The sequence below is a fragment of the Panthera leo genome, chromosome A1 (assembly GCF_018350215.1).
Source record: "Panthera leo isolate Ple1 chromosome A1, P.leo_Ple1_pat1.1, whole genome shotgun sequence".
Taxonomy (NCBI): Eukaryota; Metazoa; Chordata; class Mammalia; order Carnivora; family Felidae; genus Panthera; species Panthera leo.
In genome coordinates, this window is record NC_056679.1 from 98,882,229 (window position 1) to 98,901,240 (window position 19,012).

General features: G+C 37.4%; 1 protein-coding gene across 2 annotated transcripts in view; it reads left to right on the plus strand.

Annotated features, from left to right (window-relative positions):
* Window positions 1-19,012, plus strand: part of PRR16 (proline rich 16) — a 200,556-nt gene that overhangs the window by 129,323 nt on the left and 52,221 nt on the right. The window contains exon 2 of one of the 2 annotated variants that reach the window (XM_042933698.1): window positions 6,180-6,271. The exons of the other annotated variant lie outside the window; for it this stretch is intronic. Within the exon in view, the coding sequence (XP_042789632.1) occupies window positions 6,260-6,271 (12 nt within the window). The 5' untranslated portion in view covers window positions 6,180-6,259. The remainder of the gene's footprint in view (window positions 1-6,179; window positions 6,272-19,012) is intronic. 2 annotated transcript variants of the gene reach the window in all.

Genomic DNA, 19,012 nt, shown 5'->3' on the forward strand with positions numbered 1-19,012 from the left:
AAGTAGAAACACAAAACTGTAGACATGTCTTCAAGGTGAAGATTTGTTTACTGCTTGAACAGTTCAAATTTTATACACAGTTTAGTAGTTAGAAAAAAATGGCTAGCATACTAATTCATGGTTTTATATCCTGAAAAAAGGCATTTTAATCTATTAATTATAGGGCTGTTTCTATTAGGCTAGAGTTTTCTAATCTATTTTTAATGATAAAACTACAATTCTTGGGGTGCCTGAGTGGCTCAATTGGTTAAGCGTACAACTCTTGATTTTGGCTCAGGTCATGATCTCACAGTTTGTGGGATCAAACCCTCCATCAGGCTCTGCACTGACAACGTGAACCCTGCTTGAGATTCTCTCTCTCCCTATCTGCCTCTCCCCTGCTTCTGTGCTCTCTCTCTCTCTCTTTGTGTCTCTTTCTCTCAAAATGAATAAACTTAAAAAAATTACATTTCTTGGGGCGCCTGGGTGACTCAGTCAGTTAAGCGTCCAATTTTGGCTCAGGTCAGGATCTCACAGTTCATGGGTTCAAGCCCTGCGCTGGGCTCTGTGCTGACAGCTCAGAGCCTGGAGCCTGCTTTGGGTTCTGTGCCTCCCTCTCTCTCTGCCCCTTCTGCCCTCACTCTCTGTCTCTGTCTCTCAAATATCAATAAACATTAAAAAAATTATATTTCTTTCAAAAGTATATTGTGATAATTATTAAGCTTTCCTAAACTTCTAAATGGTATTTCATCTGTTTTTTGTTAATTTTAATTTAATTCAATTTATTTTTTTATTTTTAATTCTGCTGTGATCCAAGGTTCTGTGGTTGTGTTTGACCCATACAAAATAAAATGAGATTAACCCATTTTTGGTTGGAGTTTTGGAGTGTAAACTGAGATCTTCATTCTCATTATCGTCCTGGAATCAGAAAGTTGTCAAAAAGAAGATGTCTGCTGCTGGTCTCGGTATTCTGTGAGGCAAATTAATCCTCAAAACTGCTTATATTCAGAATAGAGCTGACTCTTCATCTTGGGAAGATCATATCTCGCAAAAATATGTGCTTTCCTTTTATAAGAATGGATATTCTTCATCAATTTACATCCCTTGGCTTCCCTTTTCAAACTGTTCAGGGATATTTGTCAAATCATGTGGAAACTGATAATGATAATCTCAGGATGAGGAGTCATTCATCCAGGCTTTTAGACCATGAAAAGTTTCAAGATTAAAATAATAAGAATACAGGCATGAAAGTAGACTGGAAGCAATATAAATTTTGTCAAATCATTCCTGTGTTTCTCTTAGAAAAGCAGTTCCTTACCATTTAGTGTATAGATTTGTAGCCGAGAAGGTTATGGGTTGTGTCCATCATTTTCCATATGTCTGCTAGCCAGGTCAATAAATTCCCTTGCACAACAAAGGTAACTGGTTCAAAATTCACCTGCCTTGAAATACTCTATTTCAATGCTGAACTCTTATTTAAACTCTGAATATCTGATGTGGCAACATGAGTTCTTAATTTTGAGATCAATATTAACTACAGTCAAATATACTTTAAAGCTAAAAAAGCTTCCATACATACATTATTTAATTTGATAATCTTAAAAATATGTTATTTTGGGTTCTAAAATGCTAATACATGCAATTCTTTTATTGCATTATTCAGTGAAGCATGTATATATTACTCACATCCTCCTTCCACAAAACCTTAAAGTCCTTTTCAGCATGGGTATTAATGCCTGTGTTTGTTTGTTTGTTTGTTTGTTTATTTTTTTAATTGAGCACTTAGGTGTTTTGATCATACTTTGATTCTGAAAAGTCACATTTTCATTTTACTGAAGTGAGGGATTAGTGATTATATCGCTTTCCTTTCTGCAACTGAGATTCTTACTGGATAAAAACATGAGCGTTGTGCATACTTCATGAAGATTTTAGGCAAAAGCATCCAGTTAGGAGTTCAGCAGTAATTAAAGGACACATAATGCTGTTATTTACCCATGAATTTATACATGGATCATGGATATAGTGCATCTTGCACGAATCTAAATACAGTGAGAGAAACCTGGTAATTAAGCTTGAATTTTAAAATAAGGATCGCATCTTGTGTAATTGCTGGTTTTCTGAATAATCATAGAATGTGCAATCATAGCTCGTGTTGGTATACTATAAATGAGGTATGCTAGATTTTATAGTCAGATTTCACCATTGTCTTTTTGGTAGCACTTAAGTTGCAATTGGTTTCAATTTGAAGTTTGTAAACTTTTTTGCTACTTTCTTCTTTCTCTTAAATCTTGAGAAAAAAATCTTCAATCTCCAATTGCCCTATGGAAGATCATGCTCTATATTTTTTCAATAATTCTATAAGCCTTTTATTACTAAAATTCATGACTTAAATCCCCTAAAGGTATTTCCATATCATTTACATGAAATCCAAACCATCATTTTACCTTCCATTTGGACAAAGTAACTAACACATTATCCAAAATTTGAATATTGCTATTATATTTATAATAATCCTGTTATAAATAGGATTGCTTTACACATATGATCTATCACATAATTAAATTCAGTTTTTAAAATGTATTTTTACTGAAGGCTTTTCTGGGTTTCTTGTTGCAATTTCAACAGCATAGTGATATGCTGATATGCTGAAAAATTACTTTTTTCTTTAAGGCAGTCATAGATCCTATAGATGATGGCCACTAAAATGAAACTGAACCCCTGCCACCCCATTTTAATTCTTTGTATCCAGACACATGATTCACTTAAGAAATCTGGACCAAAAGTCCAATAGCGCCCTGAAGCTTAGCCTAAGAGCTGAGTATTAATTATGTTTGTTTGGCCATAAACAAATCTCCTTTGATCCTCAGATGCTAATGTTCTAAACATGAGTAAGAGGTTATCACTTTCCCTCAGGAACTTTCATTGCAGCCAGTTGGATACTGATTAGAATTTGAATGGAGCTTTCCTTAGCAAAGCACACTAGCACACATGGATTCCATTGATGGTTTTTGGGGCTTGTGGGTATGGGTGTGTGTTTGATTCCTAGAGAAACGTGATAGCTTAAGACAGAGACATCTTTTTCTTCGATTACCAGACCATGACCCGGTGCATGTGACACATTTTACAAATGTGTGTGGTTGATCAGAAGGAGACTAGATAATGGGGCCTGCTCAGTGTAAAACCTATCATGCTTTTTGAAAAACCTCTTCAACATTCACTTTTTATCCTGTGGGCTTTTGTCTGCCCCTTGTTGTTGGAAAAATAAGCAAATCCTCAGGACGGAGTTATTAAAACAGATTGTGGATGTTGATTAGTTCTGCAAAAGCCAAAAATGTAAATGCACATTTGTCAAGAATTCAGGTTTGCTGCTTTCCCCCTCTAACAAACCCAGATCATATTCTGTTGTTTCACAGTAGCTGCTTCCAAGCATAGAGTTCAGATGTTTTCCTTCTAGAATGGGAACTGATACTCCGGATAATTGAAACGCGATTTCATGATCTCCTTCGAATGTTTACCAGATAATTTTGAAACCTTTTTCCATTTTGGTTTTAGCCTAGTCTGAGACTCTTTCAGAAATACATGGTGGGGGTTGGGAATGAAGGAAGATATTGTTTAGCTTGTAGTTGGCCAAAAAGTTCTGTTGCTGAATAAGATCACAAATTATGGCTAGAATGGCTTGGTAAGTTTTTTGGTTTTTTTTGTTTTTTGTTTTTTTTCTACTGTGCAAAGCCAGACAGTCTCTGCCAGACAGAAGAACGGAATCTATACTGTCAGAATGGAAAACATGAATAAAAGTGGTAGCCTTTATGAAGCTGGTGAGTTCTGGCAGTGAACTTAGAGGCTGGCACTTGTACTTTGCTGTGAGGGGGAACATATGGAGACTCAACTATGGCGGCATGGTCTGCTGCTAGATTGCCCAGAGAATATTTGACACTGAGATTAATGACAAGGCTAAAGTGTCAAGTTCCAAATTGTTTATTTGAAGTGTTCTGGCAACTTCTGTCGGTGAAGATTCTGATGTGTATTGTTTCTGCCGTGCTCTTCGGATTTAATAACAGAAGTGAGGGCAAACACTAATGTGCTTCAAAGAGTATTAAATCCTGTCCATGTATTAGCTCATTTAATTCTTACATTGATCATCTGATGCATGTATGTTTTGTTTTTTGTTTGTTTGTTTGTTTTTTGTGGGTTTTTTTTTTGTTTTCTAGGGTTTTTTGTTTTGTTTTGTTTTTGTTTTTGTTTTTAATACCTCCCTCTCAGAGATAAGAAAAGAGAAGCAAATTAGTATCTTCACTGGGCCACATAGTTTAGAGAGTCTGGCCGTGGATGCCTTACTTCTACAACCCATCTCCCGTGTGTCTTAATGTGCAGAATGAAACAGTAGTGTTCCATGGGAAAAATCGACATTCCCTGCCTTAGGCCTTTGTTTTAGTGGCCTTTTCATATAAAAGATTTTGGGCACGGGACACCTGGGTGGCTCAGTCTGTTAAATATCCTACTCTTGATTTCTGCTCAAGTCATGATCTCTGGGTTCCTGAGTTTGAGCCCCACGTTGGGCTCCGCACTGACAGTGCACAGCCTGGTTGGGATTCTCTCTCCCTCTCTCTCTCTGCCCCTCCCCTGCTTGCAATGTCTCTGTTTCCCTCTCAAAATAAATAAATAAACTTAAAAATGATTTTGGGGGAAAGGAGGGGAAAACAAAAGTGCATAAATTCCATCAGAGGTATTAATATAGATAGCCTAATTTTTGACCCTTTCTTTGTTTTTCTATTTCAGCGTTATAAGTTTATGAATCTCTGATTATTTTTTAAATTAGTAATTTTTACATTCAAATTTTATAATTATAATTCATTATTAACAGAAATGTTTCCTGTAATCCACATGTATATAATAAAAGTGTGGTCAGGGATTCTGGGTGTTTTATTCCCCAGAATTAGAAGGGCTCCTGGCACATAATTGGTGTTCAGTGAGTATTTCATGAATGAGTGAGTATTCATCATAAGCAGACAAGTGATAAAGTTAACTGCCTTGAGCTTATTCCAAAGTATGATTTTGCATTTCCTCTACTATTAAATATTCAAAGTTATTTTGTAGATAAAGAAAATCAAGACTTGAACAGGAAGAAGCTAGATAATGAGAACATTGTGCCCTTTCTCTTTACCAGTACTGACAAAGCACAGGGCTCTGTAGGTAGTTAGTGACAGAATGAGTGAATGATTGGGCAGACTGACATAGTTCATGTCCTTTTGTGGATACCTAGTTTGAACAAGGTACAAGTATAGCAACTTCAGTGTTTGAAGAACCTGCTACTGGAGGTTTAAGGCAGGGACTGAGGACTCCATATTTGGGGAGCAGTGATCTAGCATCTCTGGGTTGGGTGCAACCTTATGGACCATCAACTCTGTATTTAGACCTCACAGGCCATGGGCTCTGTATTCACTACCCTCTGGTACTTAGAGATTTTACAATAGCACTGCCAAACTTAGCCTCTGCTCTAAGTTCATCTGTCGCTCAGATTTAGTGTAGTCTTTTGTTAACAGGCTCTAGGGGATGTTTCTCTGAGGTTGGTTCAGTCCATTAGCCCTTCACACAGCCAGTCTTGGTTTCCTAAGAAAAGGCATCCTTTCAAATATTTGAGGATTGCTCTCTGGTTTCCAGATGCTACTCAACACCACCACACTGCTTGTGGGGTATTTATATTGGTTTCTGGCACTTGACCGAATGCCCCTTCTGTTCCTGATCACTGTCTCTAGAGCTGGTCCTTATTTTTGTACATTAATGACTCATTGGGCAGCAATACTAAAACAGCATCGATTAATGTGTGCAGAACAAAACCGGTTATGTGTTAGTCTCAGGAAAATTTCCAGTGACTTGCTATATAGCAAGCTTTTGTTAGACCAGGTAGTCAGTGAAAAGTTCCTGGACATTTTATTGATTGATCTCTATACCACCATTCTTATGTTTTCAGCCACATGATGTAGCTCCCTGCATGTGCATTTGCTCCTTGCACACACTTCATATGTGAACTTCTCCTCTCTCTCATCTGTGTGCGCATCTCCATTGCTACAGCCAGTTCCTTCATCCTGACTCATGCTTCCCCCTCCCCCCTACATAATCTCCTGCACCTGTTCAGTTCAGTGTGTTTGGAAAAGTCTAAAGTCAATACGCTATTTTTAAAAGTTCTCTAATTTTTTTAACAGAAGCTCCATAACCTACTCCCACCTCCCCACATGATGAAACAGGGAAACAGTGCAGCAGGCAGACAACAGGATACCAGGAAATGCCCGAGAAGGTCAGCCCCACCCTGACATGACGCTCGCAGGGAATTGGACAACACATACCAGCATTTCTAAGAAACTTGCAAGTCCAGTATATCATTTGTTATTCTAAATGTATACAGAAATGATAATTAACAATTAGATATTTGGATATTCAAGTTATTAAATAATGACCTTGAAAACAGGTAACAATCACAACACTAGTTATCGCCATATAAGTTGTCATATGTCATTTTCACAACATAGAAGTTATGTTTTATGTTTAAATTCCATAGAGGAAAATATCTATAATAATACCATGAAATTAAGCATTGTTTGCTCTGTGGAGCTCCAAAGGTATTTTAAGGAATACTTATACTGTTTATTTAATTGTAGGATTTAACTTTCAAGGTGCCAGGATTAATGGGTTCATGTTAGCATACCTATGCTTTTTATGAACAAAACTAGTTTACATTTCCATAACTTCCCTTTATAATATTGACTACAGACAACTAGTCATTTGGGCCATTAAAAAAACAAAAATCACATACAATGTATGATTATTTAGAACCAATATTGAATTATGCTCATTTTTTCCCCTTAAAAGTTGATTTGTGTTGTTTAGAACTCATTCATAATTCAGGGATAGTCGACCACACCATATGTGACCATAAGAAGGATCATTACCTTTAACAGCTGTGAATCCTTAATGAAGTGAAAACATGTACAGTCAAGGTCAACAATGTTCGTTTGTTGCAAATTTTTATTTTCCCACGATCAAAGGGTAACAATAAATATTTCATTGGTATCAGTACTTTTCTATATATGAAAGAATACGGGCTTATTACTTATTAAGCTGTGATGCTTCTGGAGTAATAATTTTATTTCAGTGTTCCTATCTATACAGGACTCCAGTTATCCTTTGTGTTAAATATGAATACTAAATTTTTCCACACTAGATAAAATCTGAAAGATGCCATGGTCAGTTAACTATTGAATTTGAAGAGAAAATTTATTATATGTAAAACCAAAAGTAAAAGATGTCTGGATAATGTCAAATATTGGGAATATTTTGACCTGTTTTCAAACAGGTCTATTCAGGTCTAATTCAGACCTATATTCAGGTCTAATATTTTTCTATTTTTCTTTAATCAGTTACATCCTTTGGTTGTGTGTTTGGAAATACCCTATTTGAAATGAATTCCTCTGAGTAGTATCAATTTTGTAGTTGAGAGCCTGTTAATTCGCCTGTACAGCGAATTCAATTAAATAATGTAATTAGTAAACATTTTTTTCAGATATGGAGTTGTAATAATCACACGGTTTTTAACAGTTAGGACTCACACCACGAATTGTCTTCGTTTTAATATGTCCTACTTGTAAAACAAGAAGGAATGCTAGTTGGGATTTAGCTATACCTATCTTCTAAAATTCCACTTTTCAGATAAATAAAATACAAGTTATTGAGGTCTATGTAAATATAAAAACACACCCAATGGAAAGTAAAGGTAAGTTTTTGACTAAATCAGGAGAAAGAGATTAGAAAACCTGTCTATATTTATATTGATAGGCAATACTCATGGAGAGATATTTAGAATGGCTTTTTATTTTACTTTTCTTTTTAATAAATAATGTGATTTCACCATAAAACTAAATGACACAACCAAGATCAAATCACACGGTGAAGATAAGGCTAGAAATGAAGATTTCTTAAATTTATATTCTAGCTCTTATATTAACTGATGATTAATATTTTGCAAGTCACTTATTCAATATGAGTTCCTAAGACCTTCAGCTGACCTAGTGAGCCAGAGAATTCAGGGCCTCATTTCCATGTATTCTGTTTGATATGACTTTTACAGAAAAAGCAGAGCACTGCAGGCTTAGCATTTTCCATCAAAATGAAGTCTTGGTAATCTCCAACCAGACAGTGTATCTGCTCTCCAGTGAAGTATTTTGTACCTTTAAGATTTCTGTTGTACTTAACAGACAGTGATAGAACCTCTCCAACTCATTTATAATTTTTCTAGGAAAAACATTCAGGTCTAATATTTAACTCTTTTAGCTGAGGATAGTTCATTGAAAACAGAGAATTCACTGTTGAAATAATTATAAAGTTGACTAGTAGAAATAGTGATATAGAATTTACGGTAACTTTTCATAATGCTTATAAGAACTATAAATTTTACTTTATTTTACTTTAATGTTTTTATTTTATTTTTGAGAGAGAGAGAGAATGGAGTAAGGGCAGAGAGAGAGGGGGATAGAGGATCTGAAGCAGACTCTTTGCTGACAGCAGAGAGCCCAATGTGGGGCTAGAACTCATGAACCATGAGATCATGACCTGAGCCAAAGTCAGATGCTTAACTGACTGAGCCATCCAGGCACCCCAGGACTCTAAATTTTAAAATACTTCTTCAGAAGTATTTGCCACACTGAACAAAAGAGAAAATCCAACATTTAATGATGTTATTGAGTTCAACCACATTGCTAGTTCCTAAGGCTAAGAAAAAAAAAATCTAATGTCAATTGAATAGCAGTTGTCACTCAAAATGGTTTATTATACCAGCACACTGATGAAAATTACATATCCAAATTAAAGAAAGTTGGGACAGTTTGGAAGACTGATAAATCTCAGCAATAGGAAAATTGAAAATTTCTCTTAAGTGTGTTAATTTAAATATAATAAAGCAGTCCTTTGATAGCTTTATCATTTTTGTCAAACTAAAAAAGAACAGTTTGAACTAATTTAGTAGATTACTTAATTCACGCATTCACTCAACGCTTGGTGAAAATGTGCTTTGTACTGGGCACTTTGTTAGAAGTGAGAGATGTGAAGATTACCAAAACATGGTTTTGCCCTTGATAGGTTCAGAGTATGGCAATGTGTGTGTGTGTGTGTGTGTGTGTGTGTGTGTGTGTATACATATACATATATACATGTATATATACGTATATATGTATATATGTATATACATGTATATACGTATATATGTATATGCACATATCTACATATATATACGTATATATATGTATGTATGTATATGTATATACATGTGTGTGTGTATATATATATATATATATATATATATATATATATATATATTTGTATAAAAGCAATGTAAGTGAAGGGAGTTGGAAGTAAATCAGAGAGAAGATACGAAGTAATAATTCGAGTACAGGAAATAAGGATGAATAGTGATGGTAGAGAGGAACTAAAACAAGTGTGGCTCAAAACATAACATAAGTATTGTTCAGTAGTCCTCAGAATTTTTAAACATGGGATGTGCAACGAACTTGCCAGCCATGGTGGAGTCTCCTTTTTCAGTTAGTGAAGTGAAAAGAAGAATATGAGGACTATGTAGCAGAACTTTTGCAGTATTGTGCAGTTCCATAACAAAACAGTGAATGAAATTGATCTTAAATTTATTCATCCACCCGAATGACCTTGAACATGGTAAGAGCGAAACCTTGTAGAGCATAATGGCAGCAACGTCTGCAGGTGCAATGATGAAGCAGCTCCGTGGCCATGTTGCATTTCTTCACACTTGTGTGCAGTGATTGATAACCTGCAGGAAAGTGTGCTTCTGAGACGGGCTTGTTTGATTTTATTGTTAAATCAAAACACCATGGAAGTTATTCTGGACAAGTATTGTGTACATTCAACCTTAGGCGGCACACAAGTACTTCTAATGATGTCGGTCAGTGAACCTGCTATAAACGCAAAGCTGTAGGTGAAATAAAGCCAGAATGCTCTCCTCTTTGGTTATTGTTGTGGTACCTGCCAAGGTTCTGGGTGCTGAACTGGTCAATTCACGTTTCCCCTCTGACTGGCCACCCCTCCGTAGTGCTGTTGGCTGAATCCTTCTGGCTTCCTCCACCACTGGATGTTGCTGGGCCCACATATTCAATCTGAGAGCTCTCTTCCTTCCTCCCCTCCATGCTAACCTCATCTAGTCCTTCAAAGCTCCATCAGCAGCTGTATGTGAGTAACTCCCAGATTCACAGCCCTGACCCTCACCTCTCCCCAGAGCCCACGCATCATCTCTGTTGGACGTTTGATTGGTGTTGCAAAATAAACATGTCAAAAGCAGAACTTAAGAATCAATGCCTAGATCTGCCACTCTTCTTTCTCTTTCTTCAGTTTCCTCACTGTCAGTAAATCACTCCATAATCGCACCAGCTGCCAGGGCCCAGAGTCTTGGGATCGTTCTTGCTTCCTCCTTTGGACTCACCGTGCGTGTCTTATCCACTAGGAAGTTTTGTCAAATCTGACTGAAGAACATATCCTGACTCCTGTTTACCATCTTCACTCCCCTCATTCTTTAATTAGACCATCCTTACATGAATTCCTAAGCAGACCTTGCTTCCTCCCTTGCCATCCTACAATCCATTTTCCTCAGAGCACGCAAAGTAGGGGTTGAAGCAGAAAAGAACGACGGGGTGCCTGAGCGGCTCAGTCGGTTAAGCATCCATCTTTGGCTCAGGTCATGATTTCACGGTTCGTGAGTTCGAGACCCGTGTAGGGCTCTGTGCAGACAGCTCGGAGCCTGGAGCCTGCTTTGGATTCTGTGTCTCCCTCTCTCTCTGCCCCTCCCCTGCTCTCTCTGTCTCTCTCAAAAATAAACATTAAAAAAAGAGAGAGAAGGAGTGTCAGCCCATTTTGAAAACTGTGGCCTCCTATTGTCACCAGGGCTCCTTCAGTTTCCTTACCGTGTTTGTGTACCTTGTGGTCAGTCTGCTGTGGCCCCATTGACCCTAGAACTCACCTATCAGTCAGATGCCTCTACCTTCTTCTCTACCAACGCAAACTATTCTTTGGGTTCTTTGGGCTTCCCAGACTCATTCGTGCTTCCAGGCCTTTGCTACTAGTATGCACATGACTGGCCCCTTCCACTCTTTTAGCCCCCAGTGGCTATGGTACCTCTTTCAGACCATCAGCCTGAGCTGTCACTGTCCATATGTGTCTCTGTCACTCCCTATCACACACTCAGCCACTTGGCACACAGTTGTCTCTCTGTAGCTTTTCTCTCTGTAGTTACCAACCACTCTGTGATTTCTCATTTATGCATTTGTTTTGTTTTTTTTTTTTAATTTCTTGACCGTCTCCTCCCTGCCAAATGGAAGTTCCTTCAGGGTACGGACATTATCATTTCTTTTCACTACAGAATCCTCAACATCTAGGAAAGTAATGGCTCAAGAAGTATGTATGGAGTGAAAGAAAAAGATTCTTTCTACAGATAGGTTTTTTGTCCCCCCCCCCCCATTTTCAGATGCTCTAAAGAGGTCACCAGGGAATGAAGACGCTACGGAGAGCTGCAGAAGTGCCTTACTCATTACTTGTATATTGTCTTCTGAGAACAAAACATGAAAAGTGTGCATTTTTTAGAAGTTGGCATTCCATATTTTAGTAACTTTTTCCGGTCTTTAAATCAAGTGCTTTTTGCATGACTTTCTTTTTGCTTCTTAAAAGTCTATATGTCAAAATAGAATTTGATTTGCAGAAACTTAATGTTAGCACTTTGAAAAGTATGCAGTAGGGAGAAAATGATAAAAAAATTCACACTATTCACTCACAAACACAACATATTTTGTATTTTGGAATTAGGGATTAATGTATGAATAATCCTTCCAAAGAAAAATGAAAAGTAATATGAAATAATTCTTTGACTGCAGATACATTTTTTTTAATTTTCAGCTCTGTGTAGAATATACCACCATTTGAAAATATGCTGTCACTGCAGTTATTTTTGGATAGGGAAGAAGAAAATAAAAATGTTCCAATCATCGGGCTCCTTCGTAAAGTGAAAGGAGACACACACAAATGGAAAGGTTTTATGGTAACAAAGGTATCCAGACTTGACATAAATTATGGTGAATAAACCCTATTATTTTTCCTAGATTTCCCTGGGTAGTTCTGCATAACAATTACCTATTCCCGAGTTTATTCCTATGACTTGGGATTCTGCATGTGTAAGTGATAGGATTGCCTAGGACACAGTGGAAGGCAGTTCGCTTTAATTACTGGAAGATGAATTCTGGGTTTAAAATGCATGTATCTAAAGTCCAGCTTTGCCTCTTTCTAAGTGCATGCCTTGAGCATATTACTCAGTTTCTTCTGTATGAAACAAGAATCAATAAATAAATGCTTGCCTTTTATGGTTGTTTTGAACATTAAATGAGGTAATCCATGTAGAACATTCAGTGTCTGGAGCACGATAAGCCTCTAATGATGTTAGCGAATATTACTCTCTTTATTTTCATCTTGACAGTTAACTCATGTTGCCATATATTATTAACTGTCATCTGTCTCATGCAGGCTTCAAAGATTGCATTCGATTAACTTTTCATTATGGGGCGCCTGAGTGGCTCAGACTGTTAAGCGTCCGACTCTTGATGTCGACTCAGGTCATGATCTCATGGTTTGTGGGTTCAAGCCTCACATCAGGCTTTGCGCTGACAGTGCAGAGCCTGCTTCGGATTCTCTCTCTCTCTCTCTCCCTCTCTCCCTCTCTCCCTCTCTCCCTCTCTACCTCTCTCCCTCTCTCCCTCTCTCTCTCTCCTTTCTGCCCCTCCCCTGTGCTTTCTCTCTCTCTCTTTCTCTCAAAAATAAATAAATAAGCCTAAAAAATGAAGAAGAAATAATTGCATCGATCTGTTATAGACTGGTTAGCCACCTAGGGCATTGTTTTCCAATATAGATCAATAGGTGTTTCATAGGAGAAATGCAAACTGCATTATCTTAACATTTTGGGAAATGCTGCACTAAACAAATTTAGTCAGGTTTCTACATATCAAGACTTTTCAGAGCCTTTATCATGTTAATTAATGTAGGGCTGCATTTCGTTTTTCTGTAGGTTTTAAATTTTACACATATGTACTTAATGCTTATGTAATTAAAAAGTCAAAAGTGTTAATATGCACCATGATCTTCCAGGGAGGGCATAAATTGTGCAACATTTTTCAAAATTGGGAATGTTTTTCCTCAGAGGGTCTATTGCTGTCTCAATTCACAGATAGTGAAAAAGTGATTGGTAAGAGGGAGAATGTTCTTATGGTCAGGATTGGGATCCTTTCTGGCATGTGAAGAATCACATCTTTGAACTTGCAAAGCTTGACTTTTTCAGTATTACATTTATACAGAATGGATAACAGAATTTAAGATGAAACTGAAAGTAGGGTATAATTTAGACCTTTCTTATTTCACTCATCTTTGAAAGAAGCCTTTTCCTGTGGCTTAAAGTAAATCAGATAGTATGATGAAAGGAAATTGGTCTGTGTGCAGAACAAACTGATGATGCTTCTACTTGTCTTTTCTGGGAATATGTCTTGCTTCAGTCACACCTGTCTGTCTCCCAGCAAAATAGATAGCAAAGTAGAATGGTGTGAACTCCACCCTGGAGCTCTGTTTTCTGGTCTGTTACTGGCTTGCAGTGTGACACTGGTCAAATTACTCTACCTCTCTGTGCCTTACTGATCTCATCTGAAATTGGAGGTAATAAATAGATACGCTTTATAGGGTTGTGATGAAGATTAAATTACTATGTTTGAAGGATTAAGAATTATTCCCAGCCCATAGTATGCACTCTATATTTGTTAAACTAATTAAGCTGAGAAAGCTATGTCATTGCCTTTTCTGTTTATTGTCATTCATTCTCTTCTGTGGCGTGTCTAGTGTCCTATTCAACAGGACTGACGTGTTAGCAGGAAGCATGTTCACGGTAGAAATCTAGTTCTGCTACGTTGTCTCTGCATCCAGGATGTTCTGGGTTGGTTTTTGGTGTTGTAGTTTTGTTTTGTTTTGTTGTTGTTTTGGGGGTTTTTTTGAGTATAGTTGACACACAATGTCACATTAGTTTCAGGTGTACAACGTAGTGATTTGACAGGGTTCTGTTTTCTGCTGTATACACCACAAGTGTAGTTACCATCTGTCCTGTTACACTGCAATCCCAATATCATTAGCAGTATTCCTTATGCTGTGCCTTTTTTCCCCCTGTTTCATCCTGCACCCAGAAGCCTGTATCTCCCTCTCTCTTACCCATTTTGCACATCCCGCAACCCTCCCCCCACTGGCACCCATGAGTTTGTTCTCTATATTTCTAGGTCTGATTCTGCTTTTCGTTTGTTTGCTTATTCATTTGTTTTGTTCGTTTGTTTTAATTCCACTTATGAGCTGAATCCTATGGTTTTTGTGTTTCTCAGTCTGAATTATTTCACTTAGCATAATACGCTCTAGGTCCATCCGTGTTGTTGCACATGCACAATCTCATCCCTTTAATGAGTGTGGAATATGGAACATCTATAGAATATCCCCTCCCCCCCACACACATATATATATATGTTTATGTTTCATTTTCCTCATCCATTCATCTGTTGAAAGATACTTAGGTTGTTTCCAAATCTTAGCTGTTGTAAATAATGCTGCAATAAACATAGCGATACATGTATCTTTTCAAAACAGTGTTTTCGTTTTCTTTGGGTAAACACCCAGTGGTGCAATTACTGGATCTTATGGTAGTTCCGTTTTTAATTTTCTGAGAAGCCTCCATACCGTTTTCTACAGTGGCCGCACCAGTTTGCATTCCCACCAGCACTGCACGAGGGACTGTTTTCCTCCACATCCTTGCGAGCCTTTGTTATTTCTTGTCATTGTGATTTTAGCCATTCCAACTGGTGTTTGATGATATCTCACTGTGGTTTTGATTTGCATTTCCCTGATGATTAGTAGTGTTGAACGTCTTCTCATGTGTCTGTTGGCCATCTGTATTTCTTTTTTGAAAAATTATCTCTTCAGGTCTTCTGCCCATTTTTTAATCAGATTTTTTTTTTTGGTGTTCTGTTGTATTCTTCATATATTTTGGATATTCACCCCTTATCAGATATATCAGTTGCAAATACCTCCAGTAGATTGTCCTTTTGTTTTTTTTTTTTTTTTTTTTAAATTTTTTTTTTTTTTTTTCAATGTTTTTTTTTTTTATTTATTTTGGGGACAGAGAGAGACAGAGCATGAACGGGGGAGGGGCAGAGAGAGAGGGAGACACAGAATCGGAAACAGGCTCCAGGCTCCGAGCCATCAGCCCAGAGCCTGACGCGGGGCTCGAACTCACGGACCGCGAGATCGTGACCTGGCTGAAGTCGGACGCTTAACCGACTGCGCCACCCAGGCGCCCTGTCCTTTTGTTTTATTGATCATTTCCTTTGCTGTGCAAAAGCTTTTTTATTTTGATGTAATCCCAATAGTTTATTTGCCTAGTGGTTACTAGAGATTCTTCCCCAGGCCATCACTGTCGGGGTGGCCAGACAGGAAAATAGTTATTTGGCTGCTCTCTGTATGAAAACATACGGTGTTCATGCTTGATAGTGTATTCTATTAAGCAAAGGCGATAGTTGCGTCTCTTAGTGTGAAAATAGATTGAGAAATCTTCTAAACATCTTATTTACTAGCAGTACTAACCTCTTAAAAATTATTTCCATGATGATTTGGTGCACAGCAGTAATGATAATAGTTAATATCTAGTGAGCACTGCGCAAAGCCTGTTCATCATCTAACCTTCACTATAAGCTTATATATAAAAGAGACATCGTCAGGGACGCCTGGGTGGTTCAGCTGGTTAAGCGTCTGACTCTTGATTTTAGCTCAGGTCACAATCTCTTGGTTTGTGAGTTTGAGCCTCACATCAGGCTCTGCCAACTGTGCAGAGCCTGCTTGGGATTCTCTCTCTCCCTCTCTCTCTCAGCCCCTCCCCTCCTCGTGTTCTCTCTCTCTCTCTCTCTCTCTCTCTCTCTCTCAAAATAAGTAAATAAACTTAAACAAAGAAATAAAAAAAATAAAAGAGGCATTGTCATTATCCCCATTCTGCAGTCAAGAAAATCAAAGACACTAATGACTTGTCTAACATAGAATTAATACAATGTTAAACTGGTTTACAAACCTAAGAAGTCCACCTCCAGACTCTGTACTCCTAACCACTTTACACTCCTGTTTCTCTTCACCTCAAAACTTTAAAACACTCACAGAGCACTTAGAAAGTCTAAATCAATGGTTTATATATCTCAACACTAACTTCCCCAAGGCTGAGTAAACACTATGGGTATTTGGAACCGTGCATGTGAGCATGGGCATATGATGAGTATAATTCAGTACATACCATGGACTATGATATCCATAGAAGTATTATTAATAATAGCCCAAAACTGGAAACAATCCAAATATCTATCATATGAAATATGATAGATAAATATAGATATTAAATATCCATGCAAGAGACTGTTATTCAGCAATAAAAAGTAACCAACTCCTGATACATGCTACAACAATCAAGAACCTCAAAAACATTCTGCGAAGTGAAAGAAGCCAGATATAAAAGACCACATAGTATAGGTTTCGGTTTATATGAAATATCCATAAAAAAACAGTCTCTAGAGTTGGAAAGTAGAGTATTGGTGGCCTGGGACTAGGGGTTGACTGCACATAACCTTGAGACGTCTTTTTAAGGGGTGATGCAAATCTGAAAGCTAGATTACATCAAAAGTTGCACACATCTGTCAATTTACTGAAAATGATTTACCAGAAAAGAATTGTACACTGAAGTGGGTGAATTTATCATTCATGTTCTTCTGTGATGTGTCTAATGTCCTACTCAAGAGGACTGACGTGTTAGCAGCAAGAGTGTTGATGGTAGTAATCTAGTTCTGCTACTTTGTCTCTGCATCCAGGATGTTCTGGGTTGATTTTTGTTGTTTTGTTTTGTTTTGTTTCGTTGGTGTTTGTTTGTTTGAGTATAGTTGACACACAATGTCACATCAGTTTCAGGTGTACAATGTAGTGATTTGACAGGGTTCTGTTTTCTGCTGTATACGCCACAAGTGTAGTTACCATCTATCCTGTTACACTGCTCTTCCAATATCATTAACCGTATTCTGTCAATTTACTGAAAATCATTTACCAGAAAAGAATTGTACACTTAAGTGGGTGAATTTTGTCACATGCAACTTATTCCTCAATAAAGATGTTAAAAAAAAAAAAAGATAAACAAACCTAATGATAGCCCAGAGATTGAGTATTTTGGTCCGTAGTAAGTGATAAAGATAAGGCAGACTGAAAATCAAGTTCAACAGTTGATAATACATTGTAATTTTTGTATTCATCTGGCCTCTCTCCATAATTTGTAGAGTAAAAGCTAAAAAAGTCATTTTTTTACAGTTAGCATCAAAATAAGTTGGCAATGAAATAGGAAGTTTTATTTATTTAGAATTCAGTCATACATAATTTCCCTCTGATGTGATAATCTGAGTATCTGACTTTGGAAATAAATTAGGTTTCTGTACCTCATTTAAAGCTCATCACTTGAAATAAAAATGTTTAAATGGAAGTTGCATTATGGTATTAAATTTATGTCTGGAGGAATTTCTGCAAAGTGTAGAAGAAACTCTCTATTTTAGCCTGGATGGCTAATTAATATACTTCTTCAGTCAGTGGCCCAATTTCATTATAGTCTGTCCTTTTATTTTCACTCATTTCTACTTTGTGAGATATGCAGGGTGTTCATTTATCATTTCCCCTATTGTGCACATTAGGCAACAGAGGCATATAGGGATTTAACTTGGCCTCGTACTCAGTGGCCCTGAATACTAGTCGCATATAATCCATATATGATCCCAATACTGTGAACTCATTGTTTCAAATAGCAGATACTTAATAAGTGCCATTTGATGAATTTGGTAGAGCCATGTAGATATCATAACTAGGTTCTTTTTTTTTAAAGTTTCCTTAATTTATTTAAGTACACCCAGCGTGGGGCTCAAACTCACAACCCTGAGATCAACAGTCACATGCTGGGATGCAGGGCTCAGTCGATTAAGCATCCAACTTCAGCTCAGGCCATGGTCTCATGGTTCATGAGTTCGAGCCCCGCGTCGGGCTCTGAGCTGACAGCTCGGAGCCGGGACCCTGCTTTGGCTTCTGTGTCTCCCTCTTTCTCGCTCTTCCCTCCCCCTCTCAAAAATAAATAAAACGTTAAAAAAATGTAAAAAAAAAAAGTCACATGCTTTTCCTACTGAGTCAGCCAGATGCCCCTTATAGCTAGGTTCTTAAGCAAGTTCATGACTGTCATCTTAAAGGATTCTCTGAACATCTTGTAGTAAGTTGGAACTGCAAGCAGAAAGGATTTAAAATATGACTCAGTACCGATGCATTACAATAGTCTTTGTTGTGCATTATCAGGCATCTTACATGGGCAGATGGAGAAAAGTATGATCCCACACAAACTCTGCCCATTTAAAAATAATTTTTCTGAGTGCCTCATTTCTCATTCCTGGGCTTCAGGCTTTGTGAAAAAAAATTAGGGAGGTACTATAGATTATTTAACTATTGTACTGGCTCTCCATGCATCAAAACAAAAGAGCGACAGACTACTGGTTTTACAAGTTATTCTTCCCCCAGAAGCATCTTGAATGGCATATTCCCTGACGCTTAAAAGCCTCTGATCTCAGTCTATTTCTTATGAACTCAAGAATTTACTGTTAGAGACAGATTTGTCAAAAGCTCACACATCATTCTCCCCCTCCTTAGGCCCTTTCTTAAAGAAATAAAAGAACCCTTAGTGTGTTTTCTTGTTTTGTTTTAAACAATATCTCTTGACCTGTTCTTAGTTACAATTACATTTCTTAATTGCATTCTCTTTCTGTTGTCTTTATCCCGCTGAGTGCATTTCTTCTAGCAGCAACTGGATCCTATAACCATTTCTTCAATTGTTCTGTTATCTCGTGAATTTATA